Source organism: Rattus norvegicus, chromosome 13, assembly GCF_036323735.1.
Source record: "Rattus norvegicus strain BN/NHsdMcwi chromosome 13, GRCr8, whole genome shotgun sequence".
Taxonomy (NCBI): domain Eukaryota; kingdom Metazoa; phylum Chordata; class Mammalia; order Rodentia; family Muridae; genus Rattus; species Rattus norvegicus.
In genome coordinates this window covers 105,418,798-105,433,583 of record NC_086031.1, presented here as the reverse complement: position 1 = coordinate 105,433,583, position 14,786 = coordinate 105,418,798, and the positions used below count along the sequence as shown (strand labels likewise).

Here is a 14,786-nt window from a genome sequence, read left to right as displayed (position 1 = left end):
TAGTCGGTTTAAATAGAGAAGGTTGTCTGTACCAATCCCAGAAAACTTCACATGCAAATGAAGGTTTGTGTTCTCACCAATCACAGCATCCCTTTAGCATCGCTCACACAATCCCCCTGCTGGGTCACCAGGTGGGACTGTTCTTCATCTGGCCCAAGGAGAAATGCTTGCAGGGTTACCTAGAGTTTGGCAAGGCTTGTGACAGCCAGCAGTCCCATTTAGACTACGTGGAAACAACCCTGGCTGAGGGTGCACCTTCAAGGGCCAAACTATGGGTTGCCACAGTTGTATAGTTTACTGAGGTTCCTGTAGAGACTGCATAGGTACCTGTGGCTGGTACTGCCGGAAGGTAGTCAGCTGGCCATTTGAGTCTATTTAAGACAGCCAGGGCAGAAGGAGGAGCCCAACAGGGCTGGTCTTGGTTGATAGACATTTTCTCTCCCTCAGTGACACAGATATAGGCCAGATTAGACCAGATTAAAAGTAGATAAAGACGGGTTTATTAGGAGGCAGCTCTCGGGTGGGTTCATTGGTCTCACAGGTGAAGTTCAGTGAAGTCCCACAGCCAGGCTAAAGCAAGGGGGTTTTGTAGAGCTGAGGTGAGGAGTGATGACCTGCCAGCTAGGAGCTGGGCTCTTGTCCATACATGGTCAAAACCTGAGCCCCTGGGCAGGCACTCTTGGTGGGATGCTGGAAACAGGGAGACAAGGAGCAATGACATGTTAGCAGACAGAGGTGGGTGTGGGGGAAGAAGGGCAGATGAGGGTCTCCCCCCTTGTGCTGGGGAGGGTTTCCAACCTATCATTGGTCATGGCATCCAAATGCCCCATATGGTAACTGCCATTGCTTTTTTATTAGAAACGAGCGTCAGAAGGAAGACTTAAGAACTTAGCAGATCTCTTGTAAAAGGTCAAACACTTTTATCAAATCTCCCAGGGGAAAGTGGCTTCCTCTTTTTTTTTTTTTTTTTTTTTTTTGTCTTACCATCACCCGTCCCTGCCCTAGGTCCTCTGCTATTCCATTTGTTAAATGGGCCAGAATATAGACAATACACACTCGATGATAGCCGAAAACTTGAGAAGCAGCGATAGCCAGTACGCCGTGTAAGCGCTTAGCACAGTGTAGGTACCTAACAGATTCTAGGTAAGGTCATCAATGGGATACCAGCTTAGCTGTCTCACTTAATGAATGCTTGCTGTGTCAGCTGGTTTTGTGTCCACTCGACACAAGCTAGAATCACTTTGGAGGAGTGAAACTCAATTAAAAAACCGACTCCCCCTTATTGGCCTGTGTGCACGCCTGTGGTGTGTTTTCTTGATTGGCGACAGATGTGGGAGGGGCAGGCTCACTGGGGCAGTGCCATCCTGCCTGAACTGGTGGTCCCGGTGCAAAAAGAAAGCAGGTTGATCAAGCCATGAGGAGCAAGCCAGCAAGCAGCACTCCTCCATGGCCTCTGCATCAGCTCCTACCCTGACTTCCCTGGGTGGTGAAATTTTAAGCTGTAAGGTGAAATAAACCCTTTCTTTCCCGCGTTACCTTTGGTCATGGCATTTTACCGAAGTAATAGACACTTACCAAGCAAAATTACAAGCAGCTAATTAAAGTTCTTACTGTATTGTTAAAAGGGCAGCTGATGGAGTGTGTCACACAGAGGACTTTATAGCCGAGAGGAACCAGATAAATCTGTGCAGCCATACTCACTCCTGGCTAACACAGGAGTCAGCTCAGTTTAACAAACACTCTGTGTGTGCCATGCCCACACTGAATCCAGAAATGAGCAAGACGGCCAACTCTCATTCCTGTGGCTCTGTCGGGCAAGGGTGGAGAGAACAAAAATTAGGGTTTTCAGCCCTTGAGGTCCCCAAGGACTCTTCTCCCAGGGCCACGCTTCGAAAGACACTTCAAAAGAGTGTGACTTCTGTTTTTCAGGCCAGGTGGCTGTTTCCTTCTGTCTCTTCCTGTTATTTCATGTATTATTAGCATGCGTGTGTGAGATGGTGGGTGGTGTGTACGTGGAGGTCAGAGGACAGCTTTTTAAATTAAGTTTATTTATTCACTTTATAAACCAGTATCAGCCCTTCCTCTCCTCCAGTACCCCCTCACATAAGTCCTCCCCTCATTTAGCTTAGAAAGGGAAGTCCCCTTTGGGTGTCAACCCCACACACTGATACCCCCATGCCCAGACACCCCACCCCACACATGAGGATGTTCAGGACTAACTAGGCACATCCTCTCCCACTGAGGCCAGACAAGGCTGTCCATTTAGGGGAGCAGGACCCATAGGCAGGCAGGCAGGCAGGCAACAGGCTCGGGGCAGCCCCTGCTCCTGTTGTTAGGGAACCCCCATGGAGACCAAGCTGCTCATCTGCTACATGTGCAGGGGGTCCAGCCTGTGCTTGCTCTTTGATCGGTGATTCAGACTCTGGGAGCCCCACACCGGTCCAGGTTAGTTGACTCTGTTAGCTTTCCTGTGGAGTCCCTGTTCTCTTTGGGTCCCTCCATCTTTCTCCCAACTCTTCTGTAAGACGAGGACGACTTTCTGTAGTCTGTCCCAGGGGTTGAACTCCCGTGAACAAGGCAAGCCCTGGGCCACTGAGCCATCTCTCTACTGCGCTTCTTACTCTCTACTCTCTGCTGCACTGGGCCCAGCCTCCATTCCCCAGGACACACTTTTAGTCCTGGCTCTCAGGACCCCTTACTTCTACCCCCTTCTCTCCCAGCCTTGTGCTCTGTCTCCTCCTCCTGGTCCTACAAAACCCTTTTCAAAGCTAGCTTCTCTGTCATTTGTTCCCTAGGGGCCAGGGAAGTGGCCATCTCTGTCTCCTGGCTTTAACTACTGTCTCTGTGATGAGAGGCCGAACCTTTTAAGTTCAGACTCTATTTTGGAGAACCTGACCTAAGTTTGAATTCAGGTGAACTAACAGGCAGGTACCTAGCATTAGTTTCCAAGTTGCCCCCCAACAAAAACCCGACTGAGCCTAGCACCAATCTCTAGGCTAATCCCCAACAAGACCAGCATTTCCAGGTTATTCCCCCAACAAACCTGCATCCCCAGGTTACAAGCCCAACCCCTGCCTGATGACCACCAGTGCAGAGGGGAGCAGAAATTAAGTTTATGATGTGACTCCCAGCAGCAGCCACAGTAGCTTTCCAATGAGATGTTTGCACACATATGCCCTGCTTGTTGTTTACCATACAGCCTTGCCCCATAGACATTCGGGGCTACCACCACCACCAAAACCATCCTGTGTGATGGCAGTGCATTGGGGGGAGGGGGGAAAGCTAACTCAAGACCCTGCTATGAGTAGCATCAGATTGGCTCCTGTTTTTTTTTGGGGGGGGGGGCACTAATATTTTCCTGGCACTACAAACCTCGAAAGTCATGTAATGAGTTTATGTCCCCTCAAACTATTTGGAACTATCTCAAAAGGTGACACTGTTGGAAATAGAGTCATTGAGGATTTAATTGGGTGTAAGTAGAATGGGGTAGGTCTTAATCTGATGTGATCTGTGTCTTTATAAAAAGACGGACGGTGTCTTCGGTTGCTGTGATAGAACAACATGAACAAGGCAATTTATAAAAAGAAGCATTTAATTTGGTTTTCAGTTTCAGACTTTAGCGTCCATGATGGTGGGGGGAAGCTCGCATCTTGATCTGCAGCCAAGAGGCAGAGAGAAAGTTCTGAGGGTTCATGAGCCTTCAGAAACCTCAAAGCTCACTCTCAGTGACACACCCCCAGCAAGGACACACATTTTAATCCTTTCCAAACAGCTCTACAAACCGGGGACAAAGCATTCAAACGTATGACCCTGTGGCAGACATTCTCATTCAAACCACCATAAACACGAACATGATCTCAAGACCGGAGGACACCCTGGAGTGGCACATCAGCAAAGCCAAAGTGGCTCTCCAGTCACTCAGGATGGCTGCAGGTCTCCCTTCCATCGTGGGCCCTGTGTGCCCCAGGCCAGCTATGATCCCCATACAAAATCACAAACTTACTTAAAACATTATGAGATTGTTTTTGTAACCAGGTTGCATATATCTCAAAAATGAACTTTGTAGATGACAACATCCTGTCATGATCCAAGAGATCAGACACATCCCTAAAGTTTCCCATTTGTGCTCCTTCAGTTCAGTGGCCCTAGGAAAGTAACCCTACTTCCGAATACAGGGAGCACATCACTGCCAGCTCTCTGAGGCCCTGGCTTGTGTCTTAGTGAGGGTTGTGTTATGCTGTGAAGAGACACCATGACCACAGCAACTCTTATAAAGGAAAGAATTTAATTGGCACTGGCTTACAGTTCAGAGGTTTAGTCCATTGTCATCAAGACAGGAAGTATGGCAGCCTGCAGGCAGACATGGTGCTAGAGAGGTAGCAGAGAGTTCTACATCTGGATTCATAGGCAGCAGGAAGGGACAGCGAGCCACTAGGTGTAACTTTAATTTTTTCAAACATAATCTTAAATGCTTTAACCTCCCTTTAAGCCCACTACCCACCAGGGGTATTGGAAAAGAAAGGATACGGGGAAGTGGACCTGTTTAGGAAGGTTCTTTGGAGCAAATCCTGTCTGCATCGTCTGGAAATCAGCAGTTCAGTTCACCGGTCAGCAGCGGCAGCTCGATCCACTTGCAAACACTTCACAAACACACCAGTAGTCTAGTTCAGTAGTGTCAGGATAGCAAACACAAATCAGCAGCTGTGACACTACCTAGCAGAAACAGCCAGGCCTCAGCCTCAGCACAAGTCAGCAGGAGGGACCAGGAGGAACAGCAGAGAGCACCAGTTCTCAGCTACGCCTCTTTCAGCGAAGTGAAGATCAGTGAAGATTCAAGACCAACAAGCATTGCACAGCTGACTCCATACACAAGCCAAGCTCAGCCTCTGTCACTGTCCATCGAGTCCTACTTATACCCTCCAAACACCACACGTCCTCCATGGGTCTTGTCTCAGCACATGTCTTGCCTTAGTCTATAAGTCTGTCTCAGCTGACATCACTCTGTCAATCAGCCCACGAAAACGACAAGAAGCCATACCACACCAGACCACCATAGTTTCTCTCTATGGAGTCCCAACAATTGGAGCTCAAATACACTGTAAGGCAGACCTATATATGTGTGTCCTTATAAAGAATCCTTTATCACGTGTCCTTTTATGTGTTTGTTTGAACAGAACATCCTTTCTCCTGTATCTGCTTCAGTTAAACGTTCCCTCACCAGTCATTTAGCGTCTCACTTGTGTCCGCTTCAGGAAAACACTCCTTCACGTGTTTGCCCCAGCAAAACACCATCCAACACAACTGACTTCCCTTAAAGAACCCTTAAGTTTCCACTTCAACTAAGCCGGGCTTGAACTCCTGAAACCTCAAGACCGGCCCCCAGGAACGCGCTTCCTCCAATAAAGCCACACCAGCTCCAGCAGGACTCACCTCCTAATAGCGCTACTCCCTAAGGGTCGATGGGAAACACTTTTATTCAGACCACAACTTGTATGCCTGGCTGTCTAGGCCATTTCTCCACACAGAATCCATCTAGGAGCACCAGGGGGCAGCTAGTGAGGTTGAGAACCTGGTACCCTGACACCCAGTTCTATCTCGGCTCTGCGCTGCGCCCGTTATCTTCGTAAGGTCGTTTAACCTTCCTGTGCCTCAGTTACCGTATGAGCAACATGAAACTATTGGTACCTGTTTGTGGCGGTTGATTTTGATTGTCAACTTGATTGAATATGGAACCCGAGGGCATTGGCGAGCACTCCTTTAGGTGTGTCTGTGGTGCTTTTCCAGACAGGAGAATACCTGTCCCAGATGTGGATGGCACCATTGCACAGGTTGGGGTCCAGGGATGAAGAGAAATGGTGAAAGAAAAAGTGAGCTGAACACCAGCATTTTCTTCTCCCTTCCTGATTGCTGAGGTGTGGACAAACAGCCTGGTCCTCACTCCCGGGTGTTCCCCTGCTGTGGGATGATATCTCCAAAACCGTGAGCCAAAATAAACCTTTATTTCCTTGTTAAGTCTCGTAAAGCATTGTTTGTGAATATGGCATTTGTTACTAGTACTAATTAGTTATCAATTAGCATGTCTGTTACTAATTATCAATTAGTTACTAATTGACATATTGGGTACTACTACGCTGTTCACAGAGCTCAGGGGATAAAATGAGCCATCAGAAAGTATTTAGAGCAGAGTTTCCACTGCATTCAGTCAAGGGGAAGTACTGTCTGAGATTGACAGATCCAAGGAAAGGGAAGGGCCAGGAGCCTCTGCGAGTCTCCGTTCTCTGCCTTACATCACCTACATCACTGCAGCTATCAAACTCCAGCTTCCCTCCCAAGATTCCAGCCTTGATTCCAAAGGCCTCTTATTTCATAGCTCCAGCCAGGTGAGCCATGCCTCCCCCTCCTGTGGCTGGTCTTCTCTGGGTGGCCTCAGCCTCTCTGTCACCTGTGTGGCCAGCAATCTGTATTGTGGCCCTTCTGCTTTACTGTCGGATACAGCTAAGAAGTAAGTACTAGTAAACATTATTGGAAAACAGCTTCTATTTTCTTTTTAAATTTTATTGAGTGTTTTGTATATGAGTGTATACAGTGTTTTGCCTGTGCACCATGTTCATGCCTGGTGCCTGCAGAAGTCAGAAAGTTTGTCAGGGCCCCTGGGACTGGAGTTACAGATGTTTGCAAGCTACCATGTAAATGCAGAGAACCCAGGCCCTCTGGAAGAACAGGCAGTGCAGTTGGTGGGTGTGGTCAGTAGAAATTGCAGGAAGAATCTTGGCTTCAAGAGGGTCCGGACACACAGGCCTGCGGGGGTGGGGATGGGGGGGGGGGCTGGAGCGGCCAGAGTGCTCAAGGCCAGAGATATTGTCGAGATGTGTGAGGCCTCAAGGAGGCAGTAATATTTCACCCTGCGAGTTAGAAGGGCCTCTTTAACCTTCAGATTCTGTGACTTGGTGTAAAACAGATAATGTGTTGTGAATTTGGCACAGGCTTCAAAGCCATAATCTTGTTAGTTGAAACACAGTTCTATAAAAGATCCAGCCTAGGAGGATCTCTGTGAGAATGGCCTTGGGACAGAGTCAGCCTGAAATACAAAATGAAAACCTGGAAGGACAGGAGGGGGAGGGGAGGAGGAGAAGAAAGGGAGGGAGGAGGGGAAGGAGAGGAGGAGGGGGAGGGGAGAGGAGGGAAAGGCAGTGGAGAGGGGGAGGGGGAAGGGAGAGGAGAGGGGAGGGAGGGGGAAGGGGAAGGGAGGGGAAAGGAAAGGGGTAGGGGAGTGAGAAGGGGGAAAGGAAGAGGGGAGAAAAAAGGAAAGGGAAAAAGAAAAGAAAGAAAGGGGAGAAAAACAGATGGGGAAGTGGGAGGGAAGGAAGGAAGGAAAAAAGGAAGGAGAGAAAGATGGGGGAAGAGGGAAGGAAGGAAGGAGAGGGAAGGAGGGAGGGAGGAAGAGAGGGAGGAAGGGAGAAAGGGGGAGGGGAGAAAGTTACTCCACTAATCTATAATTCCAATTCTCTGGAGGCTGAGGCAGGAGGATCGCTGCCAGTTCAAGAACATCAAAGGCTACGTAGTAGGACTTAGCCTTAGAGAGAAAGGAGGAGAGAGAAGACATTGATAAGGCTGGATCCTGTCTTACATGGCCCCTCCCAGGTGCCGGCCGCGCTCCGCCCCGCCGTCCTCCCGCCTGCTCCTCGCTGTCCATGGCGCGCCCCGCGCCCTGGTGGTGGCTGCGGCCGCTGGCGGCGCTCGCCCTGGCGCTGGCGCTGGTCCGGGTGCCCTCAGCCCGGGCCGGGCAGATGCCGCGCCCCGCAGAGCGCGGGCCCCCAGTACGGCTCTTCACCGAGGAGGAGCTGGCCCGCTACAGCGGCGAGGAGGTAGGCGGCGCGGCCTGGGCCGGTGGTTGTCCCGGGCCGGCTGGTGGCGGGAACCCACGCGAGGCCCAGTGGAGGCTGGGCGTCGCCCTCATGCCCCACCCCGCGTTTCCGTCGCCCCGCCTTGTTGCTGTGGGTCTGATTTTAGTGTGAGTGTGACCTGGGGCCACATGGCTGACGGTTTGTGCAAAGTGACCTGCCTGAGCGCGCGCACTGAGCTAGGGGGCCTGGGCCCGACGATCCAGGCCTTCTCAGCCCTCACTTTTCCTGCTCTGGTGTCCCAGGCCTACTGAAGCTCACCCTTCAGACCCCATTTAGTGTCTGGGCCAGTGGGGATGAATGCAGAGGGGGAAGCAGTGCTCCCCAATACGGGAGCTTTAGACGAGGAGGATGCTGGGATCTAGTTTGGAAGAATCGGTTCCATGCCATTGCAGTGATTCCAGGAATTAACCCCCTGCCTATACAGAGAGGGAAACTGAGGCACGCGCCCAGTGATACAGGAGGGAAGGACGTTGCTTTGCTGAATCTATGTGTCCTGTGCTCTCTAGCCTCTGTGTTAGCGAATCTTACATAGACTTTACATACATGCGAGGGTCTGTCCAAGCAGATCATTAGGGATGAAAGCTTAGGCCAGTGGGTCTCAGCCTGTGGGTCCTAAAGATGAGGTAGCAACAGAAATAATTTTATGATATGGTTGGGGAATACTATGGCACGAGATACTGTATCAAAGTGTTGCAGCATTAGGAAGGCTGAGAACTACTGGTTTTGACCCACAGGTCCATAAGAACACAGGGATAGGAACATGACAGGATGTGACAGGGCTGTTAAGGGACAGTGGAGGGAACTCCTGGTGTAGACCACACTTAGCAAGGCAGGCCTGCAAGGCCATTCATTCCTTACTGATGCAGGCTTCTCACTGCCTGCACTGGGTGTGCAGTGTGCTTTATGTGGAGTACTCTGCGTGGGGACACCCAGACGAGCTGAGGGAGAACCCAGGGTTTCTAGTGGGTAGAGAACCAGCTCTTGATCGTTTACTGTTGGGGAAAGAGATGGTGAGAATAAACTGGGAGTGGATTCTCCTCTCCTATGCGTGAGTACAGCCCTCTGCAGAGCTGTTTGCTTTCATCCATATATGAGGGGGGGGTCAAGGCCCCCCCCAGCACAGAATTCAAGGAAAGGCACTCGCAGAGCCTGCAGAATTAGGACGGAGAAAAGACCCTAATTTTCATATTTCATATTGTAGATGGAGACTTAAGGATGAAGAGCCATAGGGGTTGGGGATTTAGCTCAGTGGTAGAGCGCTTGCCTAGGAAGCGCAAGGCCCTGGGTTCGGTCCCCAGCTCCGGAAAAAAAGAACCAAAAAAAAAAAAAAGGATGAAGAGCCATAAACTTGAGGTGGGAAGAACCGGGGAAGGAGATATCTGGGGCAGAGGAGTGCTGTGGGCAGAGTTACTAGAGTGTAGCGTTCTAGAAATAAGTCTGGTATGACTTCAGTCCTGGGAAATCACCCCCACCCCCGCCCAGTTAGCATCGTGGTTTGTGTGATGTGATATTTGGTCACTCTTAAGCTTATACCTTTGAATGGTACCCCACTTGGATTGATTCCTGCTGTGCTGTGTGGTTTGGGCCAAAGTTACTAAGCACCATGGTGGCCATCTTTTCAACTGTATGGTGTTGGCATCAGAGAGAGGGAGATATTATTACAACAGTTTGCAGATGGTGGGGCTGCCTGACTAGGCAGGCTGTACCAGCCAGGAAGGAGGCTGGAATTCTCCCACAGAAGGGCTGGCTGGCTTGCTTTCTCTCTTTTTTTCTTCCTTCCTTCCTCCCTCCCTCCCTCCCTCCCTCCCTCCCTCCCTTCCTTCCTTCCTTCCTTCCTATCTACCTGAGTGGTATTGAGACAGTGTCCCACTATGTCGTTCTGGCTGTCTTGGATTCACTATGTAGACCAGGGTGGTCGAAGAACTCACAGAGATCTCAAAGCAAGCACCCTGTGCCCTGCTAGGGAGTTTCTTTTTCCTCAGGGAACCTCTTGGCCTTTCAATGGATTGGGGCGGGTCACACCCACCCAGACTGTGATAAGTTCCTTCATGTCAAGTCACCTGGCTGCAGATCTCAGCCTCGTCTGTCACACCTGGCTGAGTACTGATAAATTCTGGCTTGGTACTCCCCCTCCCACGGTTACAGGGAGTACCTCCTCTACACAGGCGTCTTGTAAAGACGGATGGGGGACACACAAAGTGCTTGGCACAGCGACCCTGAACCAGCATCAGTGCCTGCTGACCTTATTATAAAAAATTAATTGAGAGTGTGTTGAGGAAAACCTCCCACTCAGGCACTCCCATTTTCTTTCGAGTTCTTTATTTTCTCCCATCCCTTTAAGTCTGTTGATAAATCCCTGTCCCATGACCCTGAAATAAGTCAAGAGTGCCACCTGCAGTTAGAACAGGCCCTCAGAGCAAAACAAAACAACAAACAAACAAAAACCTAAGCCAAAACCAAACCAAAACACCCACAGCAGGTTTCAGGCGGGCACAGAGAAGTGGTCAGGCGTGGCCCTGGGCCTGCTGGTGACGGACAAGAGGGCTGGCCAATGTCTAAGCCCTCCTGCCGGCTGTGCCCATGCTCCACCTACTTCCTCTCTGCCCACTGCTTCCATGGTCCTGCATTAGAGTTGCTGGAGCACTTAGCATTGACCACTGCTCGGCCAGAGGCAGGCAGGCAGGGCAGATGTCGAGGCCACTGCATGTCCCGGGTGAAGGACAGTGAAGGTTTTTGTCCTTTCCTGCCGCGCATATGCATTCCTGGACCCCTCAAGTTGAGTGACTTTGGGGCCCTACTCACTCCTCTACATCCCGGGAAGTTCTCTCTGTGCTAAGGGCGTCCTCTGGTGGGCAAGGGAGAGAAGACGAGCGGAGCCTTAGGTTCCAAAGCTCCGAGTTTGGTCCTGCCCCCTTACCCTACCCCACCCCACCCCCGCCCCCATTCAGTCTATGACATTCAACCTCCTTGGGTCCAAATAGTCTTACTCTGCAGGGTATGGTGGGGCAAGCCTGGAATCCCAGCCCTCGGGAAGACATTCAGGAGAATCAATCTCTGTCTCTCTGTCTCTGTCTCTGTCTCTCTCTGTCTCTGTCTCTGTCTGTCTCTCTCTGTCTCTCTCTCTCTCTCTCTCTCTCTCTCTCTCTCTCACACACACACACACACACACACACACACACACACACACACACACACACACACACACACACACACACACAATGACAGGGCATCTGATCTCATTACAGATGGTTGTGAGCCACCATGTGGTTGCTGAGAATTGAACTCAGGACCTCTGGAAGAGCAGTCTGTGCTCTTAACCATTGAGCCATCTCTCCAGCCTGATTTTACAAGTCTTAAAACTTTTATTAGGCTCTTCCGTTTTGTGGTCATCTCTCTTGAGTGGCAGCTGCCAAAATGATGTTCAATTCCTTTGTAGCTTCTGACCAAAGCCTGAACTGGAAAAGGGATTCCAAGGTCTCTTCCTAGATGTGGAGGGAGGCCATGTCTTTCCCTCTTTCTGGAGGGCAGACAGAGAAGTATAATGTTCCATTGACGTCCTTTGAGAGGGTGGCAAAGGGTGTGTGAGGCCACCACAAAGGTCCAGGTTCACAGGAAAAAGGACACTACAGTCCAGTGTTTTGTGATATAAGCTGCCCTCTGCACCAGTGACTTCCTCAGTACCTCAGGCCTCTCCCCTGCTTTCCAGGAGGATCAACCCATCTACTTGGCAGTGAAGGGAGTGGTGTTCGATGTCACCTCTGGGAAGGGTAAGTGGCTTGTCACTTCTGGGGAACTCGGGGCCAGAGCAGGTGCCTGGAGGGGCACGGGTACTGTCAGGCAAGGCCTTTCCTTCCCTCTGAAAGGCCGGGTGGAGCTAGTCCTTATCAATGTTTCACCAAAACATGTCTACATGCTTAGTATTTCCTACTGATGCCTCGTTTCTACTTGAAGGGCTGTGGAATTCAGTTCAAACCCCGTGGGCATGCTGTTGGAAGCCAGAAGTGTGTCCTTTAGCTAAAAATTGCTGTTATAAAAGTTACAGAACATTTCAATACCATGTCATAGCTTCCCTGCCTGTATCTACTGTACATCATTAATCCTAAGTCCATGTAGAAGACTTGGCTTCATAAGATGTTTAAGGCCAGAGGCTCTTCTTGTCTATGTTTGTTCATCTACATGCATGCATACATACATACATATATACACACACACACACATACACATATATATGGAGAGAGAGAACACAGACACACACACACACAGAGAAAGAGATTGAGAGAGAACACACACACAAACACAACACACAAACATACTACACAGACACATACACACACACAACAGACATACATACACTCTATAGACACACAGACACACTACACACATACACACACACAGCAGACATACAGACACACACACACACACACACACACACACACAAAGGATTCAACCCAGGACTTTATGTACCGATGACCCACATCCGTAGTCTCCCTCCCCCTTTAAGAACACTTTTTTTGAGTCAGGTGCAGAACTCACAATCCTCCTGCATCAGCTTCCTTTCTAGCTGTGACTACAAGCCTGCATCATTAGGCATAACTTACCTTTTAATTTTTTAAAAAAAGATTTATTTATTTATTTATTTATTTATTATATATGAGTACACTGTTGCTTTCTTCAGACACACCAGAAGAAGGCATCACATCCCATTACAGATGGTTGTAAGTCACCATGCGGTTGCTGGGAATTGAACTCAGGGCCTCTGGAAGAGCAGTCAGTGCTCTTAACTGCTGAGCCATCTCTCCAGCCCCCTATATTTTAATTTTTAAAGAGACTTCACTGTGTGTTTTCTGCAAACAATCTCTCAGATGACAGGTGCAGCACCATGTGTGTACCTGGGCCTCCCATCTGCCCTGTTGAGTCCATCCTCAGAACTACAGCCTTTCTAAGAACTGGGGTGTCTGGATAACCCTCAACTCCTGGCTTCTGTCCATGCACACCCACACTCTTCCTTCCTTCCTGCTTCAGAGTTTTATGGACGTGGAGCCCCCTACAACGCCTTGGCCGGGAAGGACTCGAGCAGAGGTGTGGCCAAGATGTCGCTGGATCCTGCAGACCTCACTCATGACATTGTAAGCCAGATAAGCCTTTGTCAAAACACTCCGTTCCCACTCTGTGGGTTTTGTTCTTGGGTTTTGAGTCACGGTGTTACTATGAAGCCCTGTCTAGACTGGAACTCTCTAGGTAAGCCAGGCTGGCCTCAAACTCACAGGACAGCTGGAGACCAAGGCAGTTTGGAACTTCCTGATGTGGGTGCTGGGAACGAAACCTGGGTCCACCAAGCCATGACTCCAGACTTCTAAGTAAGATCTAAAGAGAAAGGGTTTACTCTGGGAGCTTCAGTCCATGACTGACTGATATTGTGGCTAGAGTACGCAGCAGAGACAGCCCTTGCTCCTTATGACCAGGAAGCAGAAGAGAAAATGAAGTGGCCTGCCCCACAGTTCCTCTAGAGGGCACACTCTCAACGGAAGGACCTCTTCCTAGGCCACACCCCTTAAAGGCGCCGTCACCTCCCAGTAACTTCGCCCTGGAGACCAAACCTTTGACACGTGGACCTTTCACAAAGAGGCATCCTCAATCCAAATTACAGCAGATGGTGTACTTACGTGTTTAATGACAGAGAGGTGGACAGGCTGCAGTGCCGCCCACCCAAGATATCTCCTGTATCAGCTGACCGGCAAAACCCATGAAGCCATTGCTCCCCTGCACCCACACCCAGCTACACCCTGCTCTCACAGGGCACACGCAGACTCTGCTCACACACCCTGCATACACTTTGCTCACACACCTCACACACACATCCTGCACTCACGTCCTGTAAACACCCCTCCCTTACCCTCTGTGTACATACCCTGCAGACCTAAAGCTGCTTCTTTAAAAGTCCATTGTTCATTCTTTGATTTAAGATGGAGGGTTTTTCCCCCCCATACTTTTCTGGCAAGAATGGATATCATGAACACAAAAGCAGTTTCCCAGGGTGAGCCTCATGTGTTTCACTCCAGACGTGCTGACCCTGCAACTTAATTGCATAATCTGTGATGGGGAGGACTGTGCTCTCCTAAAGAAAGTTTTCGTTTTGTTTTATTTTAGTCTGTTTTTCTCTTGCCCTTGAAGTCTGGGGCTGGAAAGGCAGGGGCAGAGAGAGGACAGTGTCAGACACAACGTGTCACATTCAATCTGCTCATCTCTCTCTCTCCCATTTCTTCTGCCCAAGTCTGGTCTCACTGCCAAGGAGCTGGAAGCCCTCGATGACATCTTCAGCAAGGTGTACAAAGCCAAATACCCCATTGTTGGCTACACGGCCCGCAGGATCCTCAACGAGGATGGCAGCCCCAACCTGGACTTCAAGCCTGAAGACCAGCCCCATTTTGACATAAAGGACGAGTTCTAATGTCTAGCTGAGAAGCTGGTTCTAGGGAGAGGTGAGGGGACAGGAGTTAAATGTCCCACGGAACAAGCAGGGGAAGCCTCTGAGTGCTCTGCATCTGAATAAAACTGATATTTAACTGGGAGACTCTTTGTATTGTCCTTGGTCCCTGCTGGCCAGCACACGGGGTGGTGCTCAGCTATGACTAAAGGCCAACATGGCCATGTGGGCAGTGGGCTGGGAAGGGCTGGGAAGGACTCCTGATGCTACATTTGCTTCTATATTCCCCACACTCCCTACCCACAACCATGTTTCCTTAAAACAAAAAACAAATACCCCGGGGGTTGGGGATTTAGCTCAGTGGTAGAGCGCTTGCCTAGCAAGCGTAAGGCCCTGGGTTTGGTCCCCAGCTCCGAAAAAAAGAAAAGAAAACAAAACGAAACAAAAAAAACCCAAAT

General features: G+C 49.9%; 1 protein-coding gene across 1 annotated transcript; it reads left to right on the top strand.

The window, feature by feature from the left end:
• The first annotated feature begins 7,672 nt into the window (after window positions 1-7,672).
• Nenf (neudesin neurotrophic factor) lies at window positions 7,673-14,471 on the top strand. The gene is given in 4 exon segments (NM_001002851.1): window positions 7,673-7,865; window positions 11,611-11,671; window positions 12,927-13,030; window positions 14,176-14,471. Coding segments are annotated over 4 exon segments (516 nt in total). The 5' UTR covers window positions 7,673-7,691; the 3' UTR covers window positions 14,353-14,471.
• Window positions 14,472-14,786: the final 315 nt, after the last annotated feature.